General features: G+C 39.1%; 1 protein-coding gene across 2 annotated transcripts in view; it reads left to right on the top strand.

Moving 5' to 3' along the window:
• PPP2R2A (protein phosphatase 2 regulatory subunit Balpha) overlaps positions 1-17846 on the top strand; it is a 93682-nt gene that overhangs the window by 31914 nt on the left and 43922 nt on the right. The window contains exon 3 of one of the 2 annotated variants that reach the window (XM_045991562.1): positions 12867-13005. The exons of the other annotated variant lie outside the window; for it this stretch is intronic. Within the exon in view, the coding sequence (XP_045847518.1) occupies positions 12990-13005 (16 nt within the window). The 5' untranslated portion in view covers positions 12867-12989. The remainder of the gene's footprint in view (positions 1-12866; positions 13006-17846) is intronic. 2 annotated transcript variants of the gene reach the window in all.

The raw sequence follows: 17846 nt of genomic DNA, 5'->3' as shown, positions 1-17846 counted from the left end.
TTTAAAGAATGTGTAAAGTTCTTTACTTAAACAAATCTCTGTGTTGACTTCCGGTGGAAGATGATGGTCTAAGCCCATATATTAAAACAAACAGACAAGCACACACTGAAATGACCAATAAGATAATGGGAGAGTTTGGTCTCCATGGAAACCGTGGAAAGGTGCCATAACTAAACTAAAGAGAATTTTGGCAGGAAGAGGTACAAATGAGAAATGCAGCGAGGGAAGTTCTTTCTGGTTAACTTGATGGTTGAGAGGCCCTCTGTGGTTGTGGGTAAAGACCTATTTTGAGATAGAATTTAAGGATTGTCCATGGTTGATTTGATATTTTGTACTTTGAAGCAAGGATTGAAACTAAATGACTCAGAATGGTTCTTACCAAGGGCAGTATGATCAGTGATCATGGTTGCAGGGGAGAGACTAACCATGAAGCACAAAGCTCAAAGTTCGCTTGCTCTGAAATCTGCCTGTGGTCTGGACTGTTGCTACTTGACTACATATTGCTGAGTCTCTGGTGACCAAGGAAGTGTGACAGGCAGCTTGTAAGATAGCCCCCAATAATCTCTGCCTCCTGGTATTCATGCCTTGTATCTGATTCCCCTCCCCTTGAGTGTGGCTGGAGCTAGTGACTTGATTCTTCCAAGTATGACAGAAGTGAGTGGGTTAACTTAACAGTAAAACTTTTCAGGTTGGGTTACAAAAAGGCTTTGGCTTTCATGTTGATCCATCCTTTCTGATTTTCTCTGAGAGAAACAATCTCCCATTTTGTAAACTTCTCGGTGGAGTTCACGAGGCAAGGACCTAGTGTTCTGGCCAACAGCCAGTGAAGACCTGATGCCTGCCAGTAGTCATGTGAATGAGCTTGGACTGCCAGCAGATCCTTCCACCATTAAGTTTTGAGATGACAGAGGCCCTGGTGGACACATAGACCATAGTCTTATGAGAGACCCTGAGCTGAATGCCCCCAGCTAAGCCACACTTAGGTTCCTGATCCACAAAAACTGAGAAAATACATGTTTGATTTTTTTTTTTAAGCTTCTTAAATTTGGGGTAATTTATTAGGCAGCAATTTGAGAGCCAAGACAGGAAATAACAATGTGAACACACACACACACACACACCCCCACCCACCCACCCCACCCCCACCCACCCACCCCACCCCCACACCCTTCCTCCAAGCTTTGAACTTGGCTCTGAATGCTTTCTGATTGAACCTGACACAGTTCCCAAATGTTATATAAACATAGATCTTTCTCCTTTAATTTGAATATACAAAAACCTAGACACATACAGTCTCAGTAGTCTACAAGAAGATGACCATCATTATGAGCAAGTGATATCCTGTGATACAGACTTATTGCAAGAAATGAGAGAAAATGTTGCAATTTAAAGAAGAACCAATTATTATTCTCAAGGAGACGCATGAACATTTGAAGAAAAAGAATCAGCGCAGGAAAAGAGTGAATTCTTAAGTGAGACTTGTGATTCTTTTTTTTTAATTTTTAATTTTTTATTACATATAATGTATTATTAGCCCCAGGGGTACATGTCTGTGAATCGCCAGGTTGACACACTTCACAGCACTCACCATAGCACATACCTTCCCCAGTGTTCATAGAGATTTGTGATTCTTAAGGATTTGTTTTTGGAGAGGTAGCAGAAGGCTTTAGAAATAGTCCCACAATTAAGAGGAAAAACTGAAATGGACACTATAGGCACAAGTGTAAGAAAAAAACAAAGAATAGATCCAGTGTATAATAAAAGTTCAGAGTGAGCGATCAGAGCAAACATACAAAAGATAAAGTCAGAAAAACAGTAAAAATTATCTTGACCTAGAGAGAAAGGATCAAATGGGCTCAGAGAATATATAGCTAACATTTATTGAATAGTTACTATGTGTCAAGTATTTTTCACCTTGAAACTCATTTGAAATTCTCTACCACCCCCACATGTGGTAGGATCTGTTAATGTTATTTTTCTGCAGATAACTAAAGTGCATGCCAAGCAGAATAAATGAGATCCATACCTAGGAATAGCCTAGTGGATTTAAAAATTTTAAAATACAGAAATGAATAGTATAAGTACGCAGACAAGAAACAGGTTACCTGCAAAGGAAGGCGTATGGCTGCCATGTTGGAAAGTGCAGAATAGAGCATTTCCATTATAACAGAAAGTTTTGTTGGATAGCACCATGTTAAAGATAGTGGCATGGCATTTAGAAAATCCTGAGGAAGAAGCTGTTATAACCTAAGAATTTTAAATTGGTGAAACTACCCTTCAAATAATCAGGATAACAGTATGGCAGTTTTCAGGCTTGTGATGATTGGAAATATGTCTCTCGAGTACTCCTCTTGAAAAAATCCTACTCCGTATATCCAGGCACCTGGGGAGTCAGCAGCTCAGAAGGATGATGAATCAGCTTCAGAGTCCTATTTGTTTAACCCTCTGTTTCTCAGAATAACCTAAGATCTATTAAAGGGAGAATCTTCATTGATGGCAAATCTAAAGAGAATATCCTTCATAAACCAGATTTCAGGCTGTGAAAGCAGTGATTTCAACCTACAACATCTCAACTCCAGAGCTGCTTCTCCCTCTGACGGTTGTTAAAATAAAACCACAGAAAACAGGTTGTATTTTAAGGACACTTAATCCACTGAAACCACTTTTGTTGAAATCACATAGAATATCTTCGTGCTGCCAAATTCAAGCTGACTTCTCAGTCTTTACTTTGCTCGATCTCTGTGCACTTCTTGGGCACAGTTCATCACTGTCTCCTTTTAGAAACACTGCCTGGCTTCCAGAAAAGCTCTTCCTACCTTACCAGTAGTTCCTTGTGCAGTCTCCTTCACTAACTGGCTCCTCCTCCTTAGTGCTAAATGTGGGAGGGCCTCAAGGCTCAGTCCTCAGGCCTTACTTGTTTTCTGTAATTACTCACTAGGAAATCACATTTAGTGTTTAAATGTCTTCTGTTAGCTGATACTTTAATTTATATCTCCTCTTTCTTCCCTAAACTGCTGTTAAATCTGTCTAGCTGCCTATATGACATTTCTTCTGCTTGTATGTGTGATTGAAATCAATACCTAAAGAGGTGAAAATGAAATTCTTGGCTTCTCTCTCTCTCTTTAAAATAAGATTTATTTATTTAGAGAGCACAGGAGCAAGTTTGGGGAGGGGCAGAAGGAGGAGGAGAGAGAAACTCCAGCAGACTCCTTACTGAGCTAAAGCCTGACCCTGAGGTCTCAAGACCCTGAGATCATGACCTGAGCTGAAACCAAGAGTCAGACGCCCAACTGATACCTGTGTCCAGGGGCCTGTTTGCTCCTTTCTTACCCCAGACTTGCCCATTCCTGGTGTGTCTTTCCTCAGTGAATGGAACTGCCTTTCCTCCATTGGACTTGGTTCTAAAACCTTGGACGAATCCTCAGTCCACCAGCATAAATCTGGCCGTGCTATCTTGGGAACATATTCTGAGTTTATCCGTCTCTCTGTGGCTGCCCCTGAGGTCAGACCATCATTATCTTTACCTGTGTTACAGCAGTAATTCAGGAACCAGTCTCCTTTTTTTCCAGTTTTGCATTGTATTCACACAACAGATAATTACCTCAGAACAAGGTAGAAACCTTGCGTGTGGCTTCTTACCACTCTTAAATGCATGGTCCTTCTACCATGGCATACAAAGCTGTATCTGGTCAGGCCTCTGTTAACTGAGCCATCTCCTCTACCACCTTATTCTGTATTAGTGTTGTGAAATTTAGCAAACTTATTCTACTTAGGCTGCCTGAAATATTTTCCTTTACAAGTTTGGATGACCAATTCTCTGTTCATTTTGGTCTCTGCTTTAGTCACATCCTCAGAGAGGCTTTTCGCTGACCATTCTACCTGAAATAATGCCCCACTGTCATTACTTACATTCTCTTGTTGGTCTGTTTTTATAGTAGCTAACAGTATTTGAAACATTTTATATTTGTTTATAATAGCCCCCAACACTAGAATGTATGTTCCGTGAAGGCAGGGATTTTTTAAACAAACTCATGTGTCCCTCCCTAGCAGCTAGAAATCCTAACATGACCCAGAGTATCGTACTAGCATATAAATAGGTGCTTACTAAACTATTGTTGAGGGGAGGCCTTTCCCAAAAATAAGCAAAACCACAGAAGTGCATGAGATTTAAAAAACAAAAAACAAAAAACAAAAAACCAACAGTTTCCAGAATTAGAGGATAAATGTTTAGTTCTAGTAAGTGGAGAAGATCTTTAATGTTTAATTCTCTCTTAATGAATTAATGAAAGAAATTGCATCTTTGAAAGTGGAATTGTGAAAATTTCAAGTCATTGGATAAGCATGATTACAATTATTTAAAAAGTATGGTGGAGGAAGCAAGGTGGCAGAAGAGTAGCAGACTGAAATATCATTAGGTCCCAGGATTTCAGTTATCAAATGATTCTGAACAACTACAAACTCAACAGGAGATAGAAGAGAAAGAAGAGCAGCAATTCTAGGAACAGAAAATAGACCACTTTCTGGAAGGTAGGATGGGCGGAGAAGTAAATCTAAAATGACTGGAAGATAGACTGTGGGGGGAGGGGCCGGCTCCTTGCAAGCGGTGGAGCAGAGGAGTAGAAAATCAGAACGTTTAGAAGTTCGCTCCACTGAGGGACATAGCTCCAGAGGCTAAGCGGGGGTGGAACCCTCTCGGGGACAGTGTGGTGTCAGGACCCATGAGGTCACACTGTTGGAGTGTGACAGGGTTGCCAGGTATCTGAGTGGGGAAGCCAGCTACAGAGACGGAGCCGAGACTGAGCTCGCTGCTTGTGGTTACCTTAAACCGTGATCCAAGGCACATTTGGGCCACTACTCTTTTAGCAGGGAACGCATAAGTGGCAGATCAGGGAGACCCCCCCCTTCCTCCTCCAAGAGGAGCAGCACAGGAGTGCGCAGCAGGAATCTCTTGGGTTTGGAGACTGCAAATGGGGCTGTGCACCAGAGATAGAAACGCTCGTTCATAGGCCAGGTGAGCATGGAGTGTGGCTGGAGACCAGGGAGACGGGAGGGATTGACTGCTTTTCTCTGAGGGTGCATTGAGGGGTGGGGCTTCAAGCTTTCTGATCCCATGGGGCTGGAGATTGGGAGGCCGCCATTTTCATTCCCTTCATTGGAAGCTGTAGGGAAAACATTCAGGGAACAAAAGCTCTGGAGATTGAATGCACACATACTACTTAGCCTGATTCTGGCAAAGGCAGTGCAATTCTGCCTGGGGCAAAGACATTTGAGAATCATTGCAACAGTCCCCTCCCCCAGGAGATCAGCAAGAACATCCAGCCAAGACCAAGTTCACTGATGAAAGAGAACCTTTAGTCTTACAGAGTTAAATTTATTTTATTTTATTTTTTTTCTTATTCTAACTTTTCTTCTTACCTCTTTAATGTTTTTTAACTATTTTATCTTAACAGTACCTTTTTAAAAATCATTAATTTTCATTGTTATAGTCGTATTTTATCCTTTCATTATATTTAAACTTATTTTTTGTATACATATAGATTTTTCTTCTTTAAAATTTTGGGATACAATTTCTTCTAATAGCTCAAAATATACCCTAAATCTAGCACATGGCTTTTTTCTAGTCTCCAGCCTGATCACATTAGTTTTTTCTCTTTTTCTAACGAAATTATCTTACCATTTCTTTTTTTAGAATCTTTTAAAAAATTTTTATCTTTACAGTATATTCCATCCCTTCATTGTGTTTACCCTTATTTTTGTGTATATATGCTTTTCTTTCTTTAAAAATTAGGAGGTGGTTTCTGCTAAGAGACCATAATACACCCCAAATCAAGTGGGTGGCTCTGTTCTATTCACCAGTCTCATACATATATGTAATTTTTGATTTTTTTGTTTTTACACCCCCCCCCCCCCCCAGGTTTTGGATCTCTTCTGATTTGGTTAGTGTACATTTTTCTGGGGTCTTTGCCACCCTTTTAGTATTTTATTCTCTCATTCTTACATTCTTATCTGGATAAAATAACAAGGTGGAAAAACTCACCACAAAAAAAAGTACAAGAGGCAGTACTGATGGCTAGGGACCTGATCATTATGGACATTAGTAAGATGTCAGAACTAGACTTGAGAATGACAATTATCAAGGCGCTCGCTGGGCTTGGAAAAGGCATGACGATTATCAGGGTGCTAGCAGGGCTCGAAAAAGGCATGGAAGATATTAAAAAATCCCTTTATGGAGAAATAAAAGCCCTTTCTGGAGAAATAAAAGAACTAAAATCTAACCAAGTTGAAATAAAAAAATTACTAATGAGGTACAATAAAAAATGGAGGCTCTTACTGCTAGGATAAATGAGGCAGAAGAGAGAATTTAGTGATAAAGAAGACCAAATGACAGAGAATAAAGAGGCTGAGCAAAAGAGAGACTGGACCACCAGTGGAGAATCTGAGAGATAAATGATACTATAAGATGAAACAATATTAGAATAAATGGAATCCCAGAAGAAGAAAGAGGGGCAGAAAGTATATTGGAGTGAATTATAGTAGAGAATTTCCCTAATATTCCAAAGGGAACAAGCATCAAAATCTACGAGGCACAGAGAATCCCATCAAAAATCAATAAAAATAGGTCCATATTCCATCGTCTAATAGTAAAACTTACATGTCTTAGGGACAAAGAGAAAATCCTGAAAGCAGCTTGGGGCAAGTCTGTAAGATTAAATGGTAGAAATACTAGATTGGCAGCAGACTTATCCACAGAGACCTGGGAGGTCAGAAAGAACTGGCATGATATATTCAGAGCACTAAACGTGAAAAATATGCAGCCAAGAATACTATAGCAGCCAGGCTGTCATTGAAAATGGAAGGAGAGATAAAAAGCTTCCAGGACAAACAAAAATTAAAAGAATTTGCAAATAGGGGCGCCTGGGTGGCTCAGTGGGTTAAAGCCTCTGCCTTCAGCTCAGGTCATGATCCCCGGGTCCTGGGATCGAGCTGCATTGGGCTCTCTGCTCAGCAGGGAGCCTGCTTCCTTCTCTCTCTGCCTGCTTCTCTGACTACTTGTGATCTCTGTCTCTGTCAAAAAATAAATAAAATCTTTAAAAAAAAAAAGAATTTGCAAACACCAAACCAACCCTGCAGGTAATAGGGAAAGGGGTACTCTTAAGTGAAGAGAGAGCCTAAAAATAATAGACCAGAAAGTAACAGACATAGTATATAGTAATAGTCACCTTAGAGGCAATACAGTGGCACTAAATTCATATCTTTCAGTAGTTACCCTGAATGTAAATGGGCTAAATGACACAATTAAGAGGCATAGAGTATCAGAATGGATAAAAAAAAAAAAACACAAGACCCATCGATATGTTGTCTACAAGAAACTCATTTAGACTTAAAGACACCTCCAGGTATAAAGTGAGGGGGTGGAAAACAATTTACCATGCTAATGAACATCAAAAGAAAGCTGGGGTGGCAATCCTTATATCAGATGAATAAGATACTAAGCCAAAGACTATAATAAGAGATGAGGAAGGACACCCTATCATACTTAAAAGGTCTGTCCAACAAGAAGATCTAACAATTTTAAAAATCTGTGCCCCTAACATGGGATCAGCCAGTTACATAAACCAGTTAATAACAACATTGACAGTCAAACAGTAATACAGTAATAGTAGGGGACTTTAACATCCCCCTCACTGATACAGACAGATCATCCAAGCAAAATATAGCAAGGAAATAAACGCATTAAATGACACACTGGACCAGGTGGACATCACAGATATATTCAGAACATTCCATCCCAAAGCAACAGAATACACATCTTCTCTAGTGCACATGGAACGTTCTCCAGAATAGATCACATCCTGGGTCCCAAATCAGGTCTCAACTGGTAGCAAATGATTGGGATCGTTCCTGCATATTTTCAGACCACAGTGTTCTGAAGCTACAACTCAACCAAGCTAGAAAGAATTCAAATATATGGAGGCTAAAGAGCATCCTACTAAAGAATGAATGGGTTAACCAGGAAATTAAAGAAGAATTGAAAAAATGTATGGAAACAAAATGAAAACACAACTGTTCAAAATCTTTGGGACACGGCAAAGGCGGTCCTGAGAGGAAAGTATATAGCGATATAAGCCTTTCTCAAGAAATAAGAAAGGTGTCAGGTACACAACCTAAACCGTACACCTAAAGGAACTGGAGAACAGAACAGCAAAGAAAGCCTAAACCCAGCAGGTGAAGAGAAATCATAAAGATCAGAGCAGAAATCAATGAAACAGAAACCACAAAAACCATAGGACAAATCAACAACTAGGAGCTGGTTATTTGAAAGACTTAGTAAGATTGATAAACCCCTGTCCAGGCTTATCAAAAAGAACAGAGAAATGACCCAAATAAATAAAATCATGAATAAAAGATGAGAGATCACAACCAACATCAAAGAAATGCAAACAACTCTAAGAACATATTATGAGCAACTATGCGCCAGCAAATTTGACAATCTGGAAGAAATGGATGCATTTCTAGAGACATATAAACTACCACAACTGAACCAGGAGGAAATCAAAAACCTGAACAGACCCATAACCAGTAAGGAGATGGAAGCAGTCATCAAAAATCTCCCCAACAAACAAGAGCCCAGGGCCAGATGCCTTCCCATGGGAATTCTACCAAACATTTAAAGAATAATTAATATCTATTCTCCTGAAACTGTTCCAAAAAATGGAAATGGAAGGAAAACTTCCAAACTCATTTTATGAGGCCAGCATTACCTTCATCCCAAAACCAAAGACCCCACCAAAAAGGAGAATTAGAGACCAATATCCTTGATGAGGATGGATGTGAAAATTCTCACAAAAATACAACCCGATAGGATCCAACAGTGCATTAAAAGGATTATTCACCACCACCAAGTGGGATTTATTCCTGGGCTGCACGGTTGGTTCAACATCTGCAAATCAGTCAGTGTTGTACAATACGTTAATAAAAGAACAAGAATCATATGATACTCTCAGTAGATGTTGAAGAAGCATTTGACAAAGTACAACATGCTTTCATGATCAAAACTCTTCGAAGTGTAGGGATAGAGGGTACATACCTCAGTATCATCAAAGCCATCTATGAAAAACTGGCAGGAGATTTCATTCTCAATGGAGAAGAACTGAGAGCTTTTCACCTAAGATCAGGAACATGGCATGGATGTCCACTATCACCACTGCTATTCAGCAATAGTACTAGAAGTCCTAGCCTTGGCAATAAGACAGCAAAAAGAAATAAAAGGCATCCAGATCAGCAAAGAACAAGTCAAACTCACTCTGTGCAGATGATAGGATACTTTATGTGGAAAATGCAAAAGACTGCACTCCAAAACTACCGGAACTCATACAGGAATTCAGTAAAGTGTCAGGATATAAAATCATTGCACAGAAATCAGTTGCATTTCTATACACCCAACAGCAAGACAGATGAAAGAGAAATTAAAGAGTTGATCCCATTTACAATTGCTCCCCAAACCATAAGAAACCTAGGAATAAATCTAACCAAAGAGGCAGAGAATCTGTACTCAGAAAACTATAAAGTACTCATGAAAGAAATTGAGGAAGACACAAAGAAATGGAAAACATTCTGTGCTGATGGATTGGAAGAACAAATATTGTGAAAATGTCTATGCTACCTAAAGCAATCTATACATTTAATGCAATCCCTATCAAAACACCATCCATTTTTTTTTTTTTTTCAAAAAAGGGAACAAATAATCCTAAAATTTATATGAAACCAGAAAAGACCCCGAATAGCCAGGGGAATGTTGAAAAAAGAAAGCCAAAGTTGGTGGCATCACAGTTCCAGACTTCAAGCTCTGTTACAAAGCTGTAATCATCAAGAGAGTATGTTATTTGCACAAAAACAGACACATAGATCAGTGGAACAGAATAGAGAGCCCACAAACAGACTCTCAACTCTGTGGTCAACTAATGTTCGACAAAGCTGAAAGAATGTCCAATGGAAAAAAGACAGTCTCTTCAACTAATGGTGTTGGGAAAATTGGACAGCCACATGCAGAAGAATGAAACTGGACCATTTCCTTATACTACACACACAAATAGACTCAGAACGGATAAAGGACCTCAAGTGAGACAGGTATCCATCAAAATCCTAGAGGAGAACACAGGCAGCAAACTCTTTGAGCTCAGCAGCAGCAACTTCTTCCCTAGAAACATCGCTAAAGCCAAGGGAAGCAAGGACAAAAATGGGACTTCATCAAGATCAAAAACTTTTTGCACAGCAACAGAAATAGTCAACAAAACCAAAAGACAGCTGACAGTATGGGAGAAGATATTTGCAAATGACGTATCAGATAAAGGGCTAGTATTCAAAATCTATAAAGAACTTATCAAACTCAACACTCAGAGAACAAATAATCCAATCAAGAAATGGGCAGAAGACAGGAACAGACAGTTTTGCAAAGGAGACATCCAGATGGCCAACAGGCACATGAAAAAGTGCTCCAAACACTCGGCATCAGGGAAATACAAATCGAAACCACAGTGAGATATCACCTCACACCAGTCAGAATGACTAAAATTAACAAGCGAGGAAATGACAGATGTTGATGAGGATGAGGAGAAAGGGGGGAACCCTCCTACACTATTGGTGGGAATGCCATCTGGTAATGGCATCTGGAAAACAGCATGGAGATTCCTCAAAACGTTGAAAATAGAGCTACCCTCCAACCCAGCAATGGCAGTACTGGGTATTTACCCTAAAGATACAAATGTAGTGATCCAAAGGGCATGTGCACCCGAATGTTTATAGCAGCAATGTCTGCAATAGCCAAACTATGGAAAGATCCTAGATGCGCATCAACAGATGAATGGATAAAGAGGATGTGGTGTGTGTGATATATATATATGCAGCTATGAGAAGAAATGAAATCTTTCCATTTGTAACGATGTGGTTGGAACTAGAGGATATTAGTTGAGTAAGTTGATCAGAGAAAGACAATTATATGCTCTCTCTGATAGGAGAAATTTGAGAGGCAGGGTGGGCGCTTGGGAGTAGGGAAGGAAAAAATGAAACAAGATGGGATTGGGAGGGAGACAAACCATAAGAGATTCTTAATCTCACAGAACAAAGTGGGTTGCTGCAGGGTGGGAGGGTAGGGATAGGATGGTTGGGTTATGGACATTGGGGAGGGTATGTGCTATGGTGAGTGCTGTGAAATGTATAAGCCTGATGATTCACAGACCTGTTACCCTGGAGCAAATAATACGTGTTAATAAAAATAATTTTTAAAAAAGTATGGTGGAGGCAGTGAATCGCAGTGTAAATACAGTTGTCAGGAAGGTCAGGAGTATGACCTTGAGCAAACCTGCCAGAGTTGAGAGAAAAAGGATTTAAAAAAAAAGGGAAAAATGGACAAGAAGATTTTTTCTGAACTAAATTTCTTTTTAATGTCATAGAATGTTTTCCTTTTAGTCAATTATTTTGGTGCTTTGTCGTTCGTGGCATAATCTTTTGTATTATTTAGCCGATGGAGGTAAACTTTTTTCTTTAAACCAAAGTTGTATCTGCCATTTAGATGCTGTTAAATGATACTTAATATTAGACAAATACCAATCTCCTAATGGTATTAAGTGTATTCAGGCACCATGATGGGAAGCTGGACATTATTATTCTTGCTTTCATCTTTAGCTCTCCACACCTTATCAGTGTTCAGGCCTTGCATTATGACTTCATAGATGTATTTTAAAATTTCTTCACTTCTGTCCCCTGTTTTTGTCTCTGTGGTTTAGTTAATGAAATAGTTAATATTAATAAACCAATTTAATAGGTTTGTTGTGAGGGTTAAATACCTAACATACTATAAGTGCATTTTAAATATTTGCTATTTATGCTAATATTGTTACTGTAGATACTGGTTCAGATAACTCTCATTCCTTACCAGGATTTGTCTCTAGTCTTTTTTTTTTTTTAATGTTTTATTTATTTGACAGAGAGAAATCAAATGTTTTATTTATTTGACAGAGAGAAATCACAACTAGATTTCTAAGCAGAGAGGTAGGCAGAGAGAGAGGAGGAAGCAGGCTCCCTGCGGAGCAGGGGGCTCGATCCCAGGACCCTGGGATCATGACCTGAGCCAAAGGCAGAGGCTTTAACCCACTGAGCCACCCAGGCGCCCCTGTCTCTAGTCTTCTCCCAGTTCCCAGTTCTCTTCACTTCGGCTGGAGTAATCTAAAGGCACACCTGTTTGGATAACTTGTATTTAATACTTCCCTGTTTAAAACTTCTCAGTGGGCTCCCTTTTGTCTTTGGAGTAACATCTGTGAAACTTTTTATAACATACCTTATGAACTCCTAACTTCTTTCTGTGAACAGGCTGCTCTTTGTAGCAGGGTTTGTAGGTGAGCAGGGAGGAGACCTGTCAAAACAAAATAGAATTGAGTGTGACTTTGCCAGGACAGATGAACAAGGAAGGGCTTTCTGTTTCTTAAAGCATGGCCATAATAATTCTAGTTTGTAAAGATTTTAGGTGATATTAATAAGCAGATGCCCATTCTGATTATAAAAATATCTTAGGGCATGCATAGATGTACAAATTTTGTGCAGTTCTACTTTGTATAATCTCCATGGAAACTGTGTGCATTATATTTTGATAAGGCAACTTAATGAGGTGATTTGCTTTGTGGAATGAATTATGAGCTAGTTAAGAGTTAGTGAACATCTAACAAAGATGGTAACTTTAGGTTTAGAATGGTCAGTTTCGAGCTCTTCATTCTAACTTTATATAACCTTAATACACCAAGGCTTGTTTGTTAAGATCACACCTATAGAGTAAATGTATTAGCAACTGTTTATCTTTCTGTTCTTTGTTGCAGGAGGGTATGGTTCCATTCCATTTTATCCAAACATGATATCAGATTATCCAGGAACAAGTTAAAAAGAAGGGAGACTGGTTCCAGAACACATCTCTGGAAATTACCCTATGGACCCTGACTCTCATGGCAACATTACAATGTAGGTTTTGTATGAGCATCAATAGCCAGTGGTCTTTGTTGAGCCTATCACGTAACATGTTCCTGTTCACTGAGTCAGAGGTTGAAAAAGGATATTATAAAGTCTGTTAGCAGTTGCTTTATTACTGGAAATAATGGTGTAATCAAAGTGATATTTTGATCCAGAGACCTAGGAGTACAGAATCTTACCTGACCAGTCCTGCTTTCAGCCTGAGGCTTCTTGAGTGTACAGACAGTTGCCGACTTAATGGTGGTTTGACTTAGGATTTTTCAACTTTGTGATGGTACGAAAGCTGTATGCATTCTGTAGATGTACTTTGAATTTTGATCTTTTCCTGGGCTGGCAATACACTGTATGATACTCACTCCTGTTTGGCCATGTGACCACAAGGGTAAATTGCCAGTACATTTAACAGTGGTTCTGTACCCATATAACCATTTATTTTTCACTGTCAGGATAGGTATTCAGTAACTTACGTGAGCTGTTCAACACTTCATTATCAAACAGGCTTTTAATACAAAATTATCCAATATGATAATTTAGCCAACTGTAGACTAATGTAAGTGTTTTGAGCACATTTAAGGTAGGTGTGGCTGAGCTATGTTGGTAGGGTAGGTGCATTTAAATGCATTTCAATTTATGGTATTTTCAATTTATGATGGGTTTATTGGGCTGTAACCTCGTCTTCAGTCAAGACTGTTTATGCAAAGCAGCAGCAAAGTCGGTCAGCTGTAACACTTTGTTGGTAGTTCCGGCTTTAGCTTCAGGCTCCAGGGAGCTTTGCTGGACCATTTGGAGAACTTTACCTAAGCCAAATTGGCCTTAGTAGCTTAGAACTAGAATCGGTGAATGCTTGTTTCTTTGTGCAGCAAAGCCCAAACCCCTGCTGACATCTTTGGCTTACCAGTGTGCCTGCTGTGTGCCACATTCAGTGCTCATTTCTTTACATTTATTGCTTGGTTAGCCTTCAGAGCAACTCTGAGAGATATTTAAAGATGAGGAAGCTGAGTCTTTAAAAGCCTTACTTTACCTCCTCAGGGTCATATAGGCAGGTGAAGTGCAGTCTGACTTCTCATTTCTTTCTTTTTTCTTTTCTTTTTTTTTTTTTTTAAAGATTTTTTATTTATTTATTTGACAGAGAGAGATCACAAGTAGGCAGAGAGGCAGGCAGAGAGAGTGAGAGGGAAGCAGGCTCCCTGCCGAGCAGAGATGATGACCTGAGCTGAAGGCAGTGGCTTAAACCACTGAGCCACCCAGGCGCCCTGACTTCTCATTTCTTGAACAAGTTTCTTAGAGATGGGGCCCCAAAAATGTATTACAGGTGTGCTAAGATAATGATCACTTGATCCTGGGGATGCCTGCTGGGCTGGATTGGGGTTGGGGGGGGGGACTTAGCTGACTAGAATTTCTGATTGAATAAACATGAACAGCCTAATCTTTTATACTGGTGTGCTACACAAATATTATATTCTGTGTATGTGCTGACATGAAGATAACGATGCACTGGCCTGCTCCACTGAAAGCAACAAGAGTCAGCAAGAGAGAGCGTTTGCCCCCACTTCTTAAAACCCTCCAATCAGCCTTTCTGGCTACAGAATATGCTCCTAGTCAGTGGCAAGTGGGAAAGAGTGTTGGGAAGGGAGACAGACAGAAATGGTTGGAGCCCACTTCCCCCAGGGTGAGTGGGTCAAGACCTCATTTACGTAACAGGAACAAGAAATTCCTAAAGGGAGTGCACACGCTTAACTTGCTTTTTAGGCCATAATAAAATGTTCTTAAATCTTGAATATACCGCATTTGTGGGAGAAGTGGATTGACCTTTGAGAAAAGGTAACAACATTTGAGCTCCCTCTAGAGGTCAACAGTGAGAAAGGCGCATGCATTATAATGGGAAAAAACTAAACCTACAGCTAGCCTACATGAAAGAAGCTAGCAAGAAACTAGCATTTTATTGATGCAGTGTTAGGAAAAATATTTTCTTTGGGGAGTGGTTAGCTACCTTTGAGAAGAAATTTGGGTTAATCATAACTGTAATAAGCTATGTGGGGTCAATCCTAATATCAGTGTTTGCTGTATTTTAGGGTATATTGAACTAGGAGAGGAGAAAAGATCTTGAAAATAGATTGTGTACAAACAAAAGAGCATGCTTCTTAATGGGAGCTCTGAGTGTTGAAGCAAACCGGATGAAAATGAGAATGTATTTCTGTGCTATCAGAACGTCTTGACAGCAGGCTTTGACTTTAGCAGAGCTAAAGATGATCACTATGCCCACTGTGTTCTTACCCCACCACCTCCTCAGCTTCTGAAAAGAGAGCAATGAGTACCAGAAGGTTGATAGGCTGAAGTCCAAATTGCAGGCGTATGTTAAAACTTCTAAGAAAGCTAACATACAATTTAAGTTTTAGAACCTCAGCTGATCAAATGAAAAATCTGTTTCAAGACAGAAATCTTAGTTCTGGTCAGATACTCCATGGATGAGAATTTAGTTACATTGCTAACCCTTACCAGATGCACTCCTCTTGTTCTCAGTATGGTTTATTCTTCTCTTCAGAACTCATACATAGTATGTAACTATAGAATGAAAAAGTTAGAAGTCATGTTCAGTTTGTGGTAATATTAAGAATATGTGAAAATTACACATTTTTTAAAAGTTCCTGAAGTGCACAAAAAAAAAAACAAGGGTGGGAGCATCTCATAAAGGGATGCAGGAGCCTGCCTGAAAGAGCTTTCAATGACCAAATCTGGAATAATTTGAACAATACAATAAATCAATAAATATGATTTCATATAGATAAATAACTAAATAAATAAGTGGGGGAGGGGAGACAAATTTCCCCAACAGAAGAATTTCAAGTAATTTATGTGGATACGCCTCAAAGGGGTGGAGCTTAACCCCCCAGTCCTTATATGTGGGATGCGCTTAATGACTTTCCACCTTATGGGGTGAGGGGATGACTTTATAGTGGAGAAACCTGGCAGTCATCAGTAAATAATACTATTAAAATGTACCCTTGCCTGATGGGATAAGAATGACATTGCACCTCTGTGATCTTCCTGCCAGTAAGCCATAATAGCAAGTGTGGCCATGAGAAGAACAGTCTCAAATTAAGGGACATACTGTAAAGCACCTGGCCAGTACTCCTCAGAACTGTCAAGGTCATCCAAAACAAGGGAAGTCTCAGAAACTGTCACAGACCAGAGGAAGCTAGAGACAAGAGGACTAAATGTAATGTGGGATCGTCTAACTGAAAAATGACACAAGAGAAAGTGACTGCAATCTGAATGAAGTGTGGAGTTCAGTTAATATTCCAGTGTTGTTCTTCAGTTGTGACAGATAAACCATAGCAAATGTAAGATGCCATCAAATAAGGAAGGACCTCGGTGAAGGTATACGGGAACTGTCTTTGGGACTCTTACGTAATTCTAAAATTATGCTAAAGTTAATTTATGGAAAACAAAGATTCAGCTTGGTTAACTTTTGTGCTATGTAACTTTGGTTCAGTGATGTTTGAAAAACCATCCCGGTCTTGAAATACGGGGAACTTCTCTCTTACATGTCTATGCATTATCACTTGGAGTTAAGTAGCATGTGATTTTTATGTGTGTGACTTTAAAAGCGAGAAAGGCCTCATCTCAAAAGAGTGAGTAATGATCATTGAGTGACTCAAGAATCTCTATACCATGGTTAACTGCTCTAGCAGTGGTGGGAGTTGAACAGAGCAGAATCATGCTACACTGCCTCAGTTCTGTTCTCAGTTCACCATTGATTGGCTTATAAGTTACAGAAAGTAACTTGTGTTAAATCAGTGTTGTTGATGAATTCCAGGTTGTAAAGAAACAAATCTGAGATCCATTTTGTCTCAGTGCAGTCTGGACTAGTGGACTGACAGAGATACATGGTCATGGGTGGAGTTACTTACCATTTGCAGATGTGTTGTCCTTTCAGGTCTTTAAAATTTTCCATATTCCAAGTTGCCTGATAAAAGCCCATTATTTTTCTCCAGCCATTTTTTATTCTGTTTTCTTCCTCCCTAGACGTGTTAAGTATTTGAATACATGTTGTATATACTCTGTGAAAGATAAATACTCTGAAGAGAAAAATCATCTTTCAGTGTTTCTTTGCAAATGAAATTTGCAAATTTTGAAGTTATAAATGACTTATTCACGATCGAATTATATCTTACAGTACAGTTGAGACTACGTCTCCAGGGGTCTTTTACTTCTTGCCTAATGGTTAATGAAGGGCCAAGGGAAAAGAGTGGAAAGGGAGGAGTATTACAAGGAAAATTAGAGCAAAATGTGAAAGGATATTAGCAGAATAAGAACATTGGATGTTTCCCTTATATTCTCTAACTCTTTAGATAACTGAAGATATTAGTGAACATCTTTATACATTTTTAAAATTGTTGGATTATTTCAGTAGGATAACTTCTGGAACCTGACATAAAGTTCCAAGAGAATCAGTGCTTTGTGGCTGTCTATACAAATTACGAAATAGTTTTCCAAAATAACCAGATACACTTCTCTCTACAATGTAAGTAGAACAGTTTATATTTTTTCTCTCATTTAGTAGAAAATGGTGTCTTATTTAAAAATTAATTTACTTTTGAGTGGATATTTTCTTAGATTTTACCAGTATTGCTCTTCTGTGAATTGTCTTACCATGTTGTATATTAACTGTTTTTGGAAATACAAACATTTTTTTCCTAGTCCACTTGTCTTTAGTTATTGTGTAAAATCACATTTTCTTTTATTACATCTATATTGATTATCTCTGGTGTATTTCCACCCCTCCAAAGATCTGATACGAAATTTTTTTTTCCTAATGGGCCACATAGAGA

This window comes from Meles meles, chromosome 2 (genome assembly GCF_922984935.1).
Source record: "Meles meles chromosome 2, mMelMel3.1 paternal haplotype, whole genome shotgun sequence".
Classification (NCBI taxonomy): domain Eukaryota; kingdom Metazoa; phylum Chordata; class Mammalia; order Carnivora; family Mustelidae; genus Meles; species Meles meles.
This window is presented reverse-complemented; position numbering and strand designations above follow the sequence as displayed.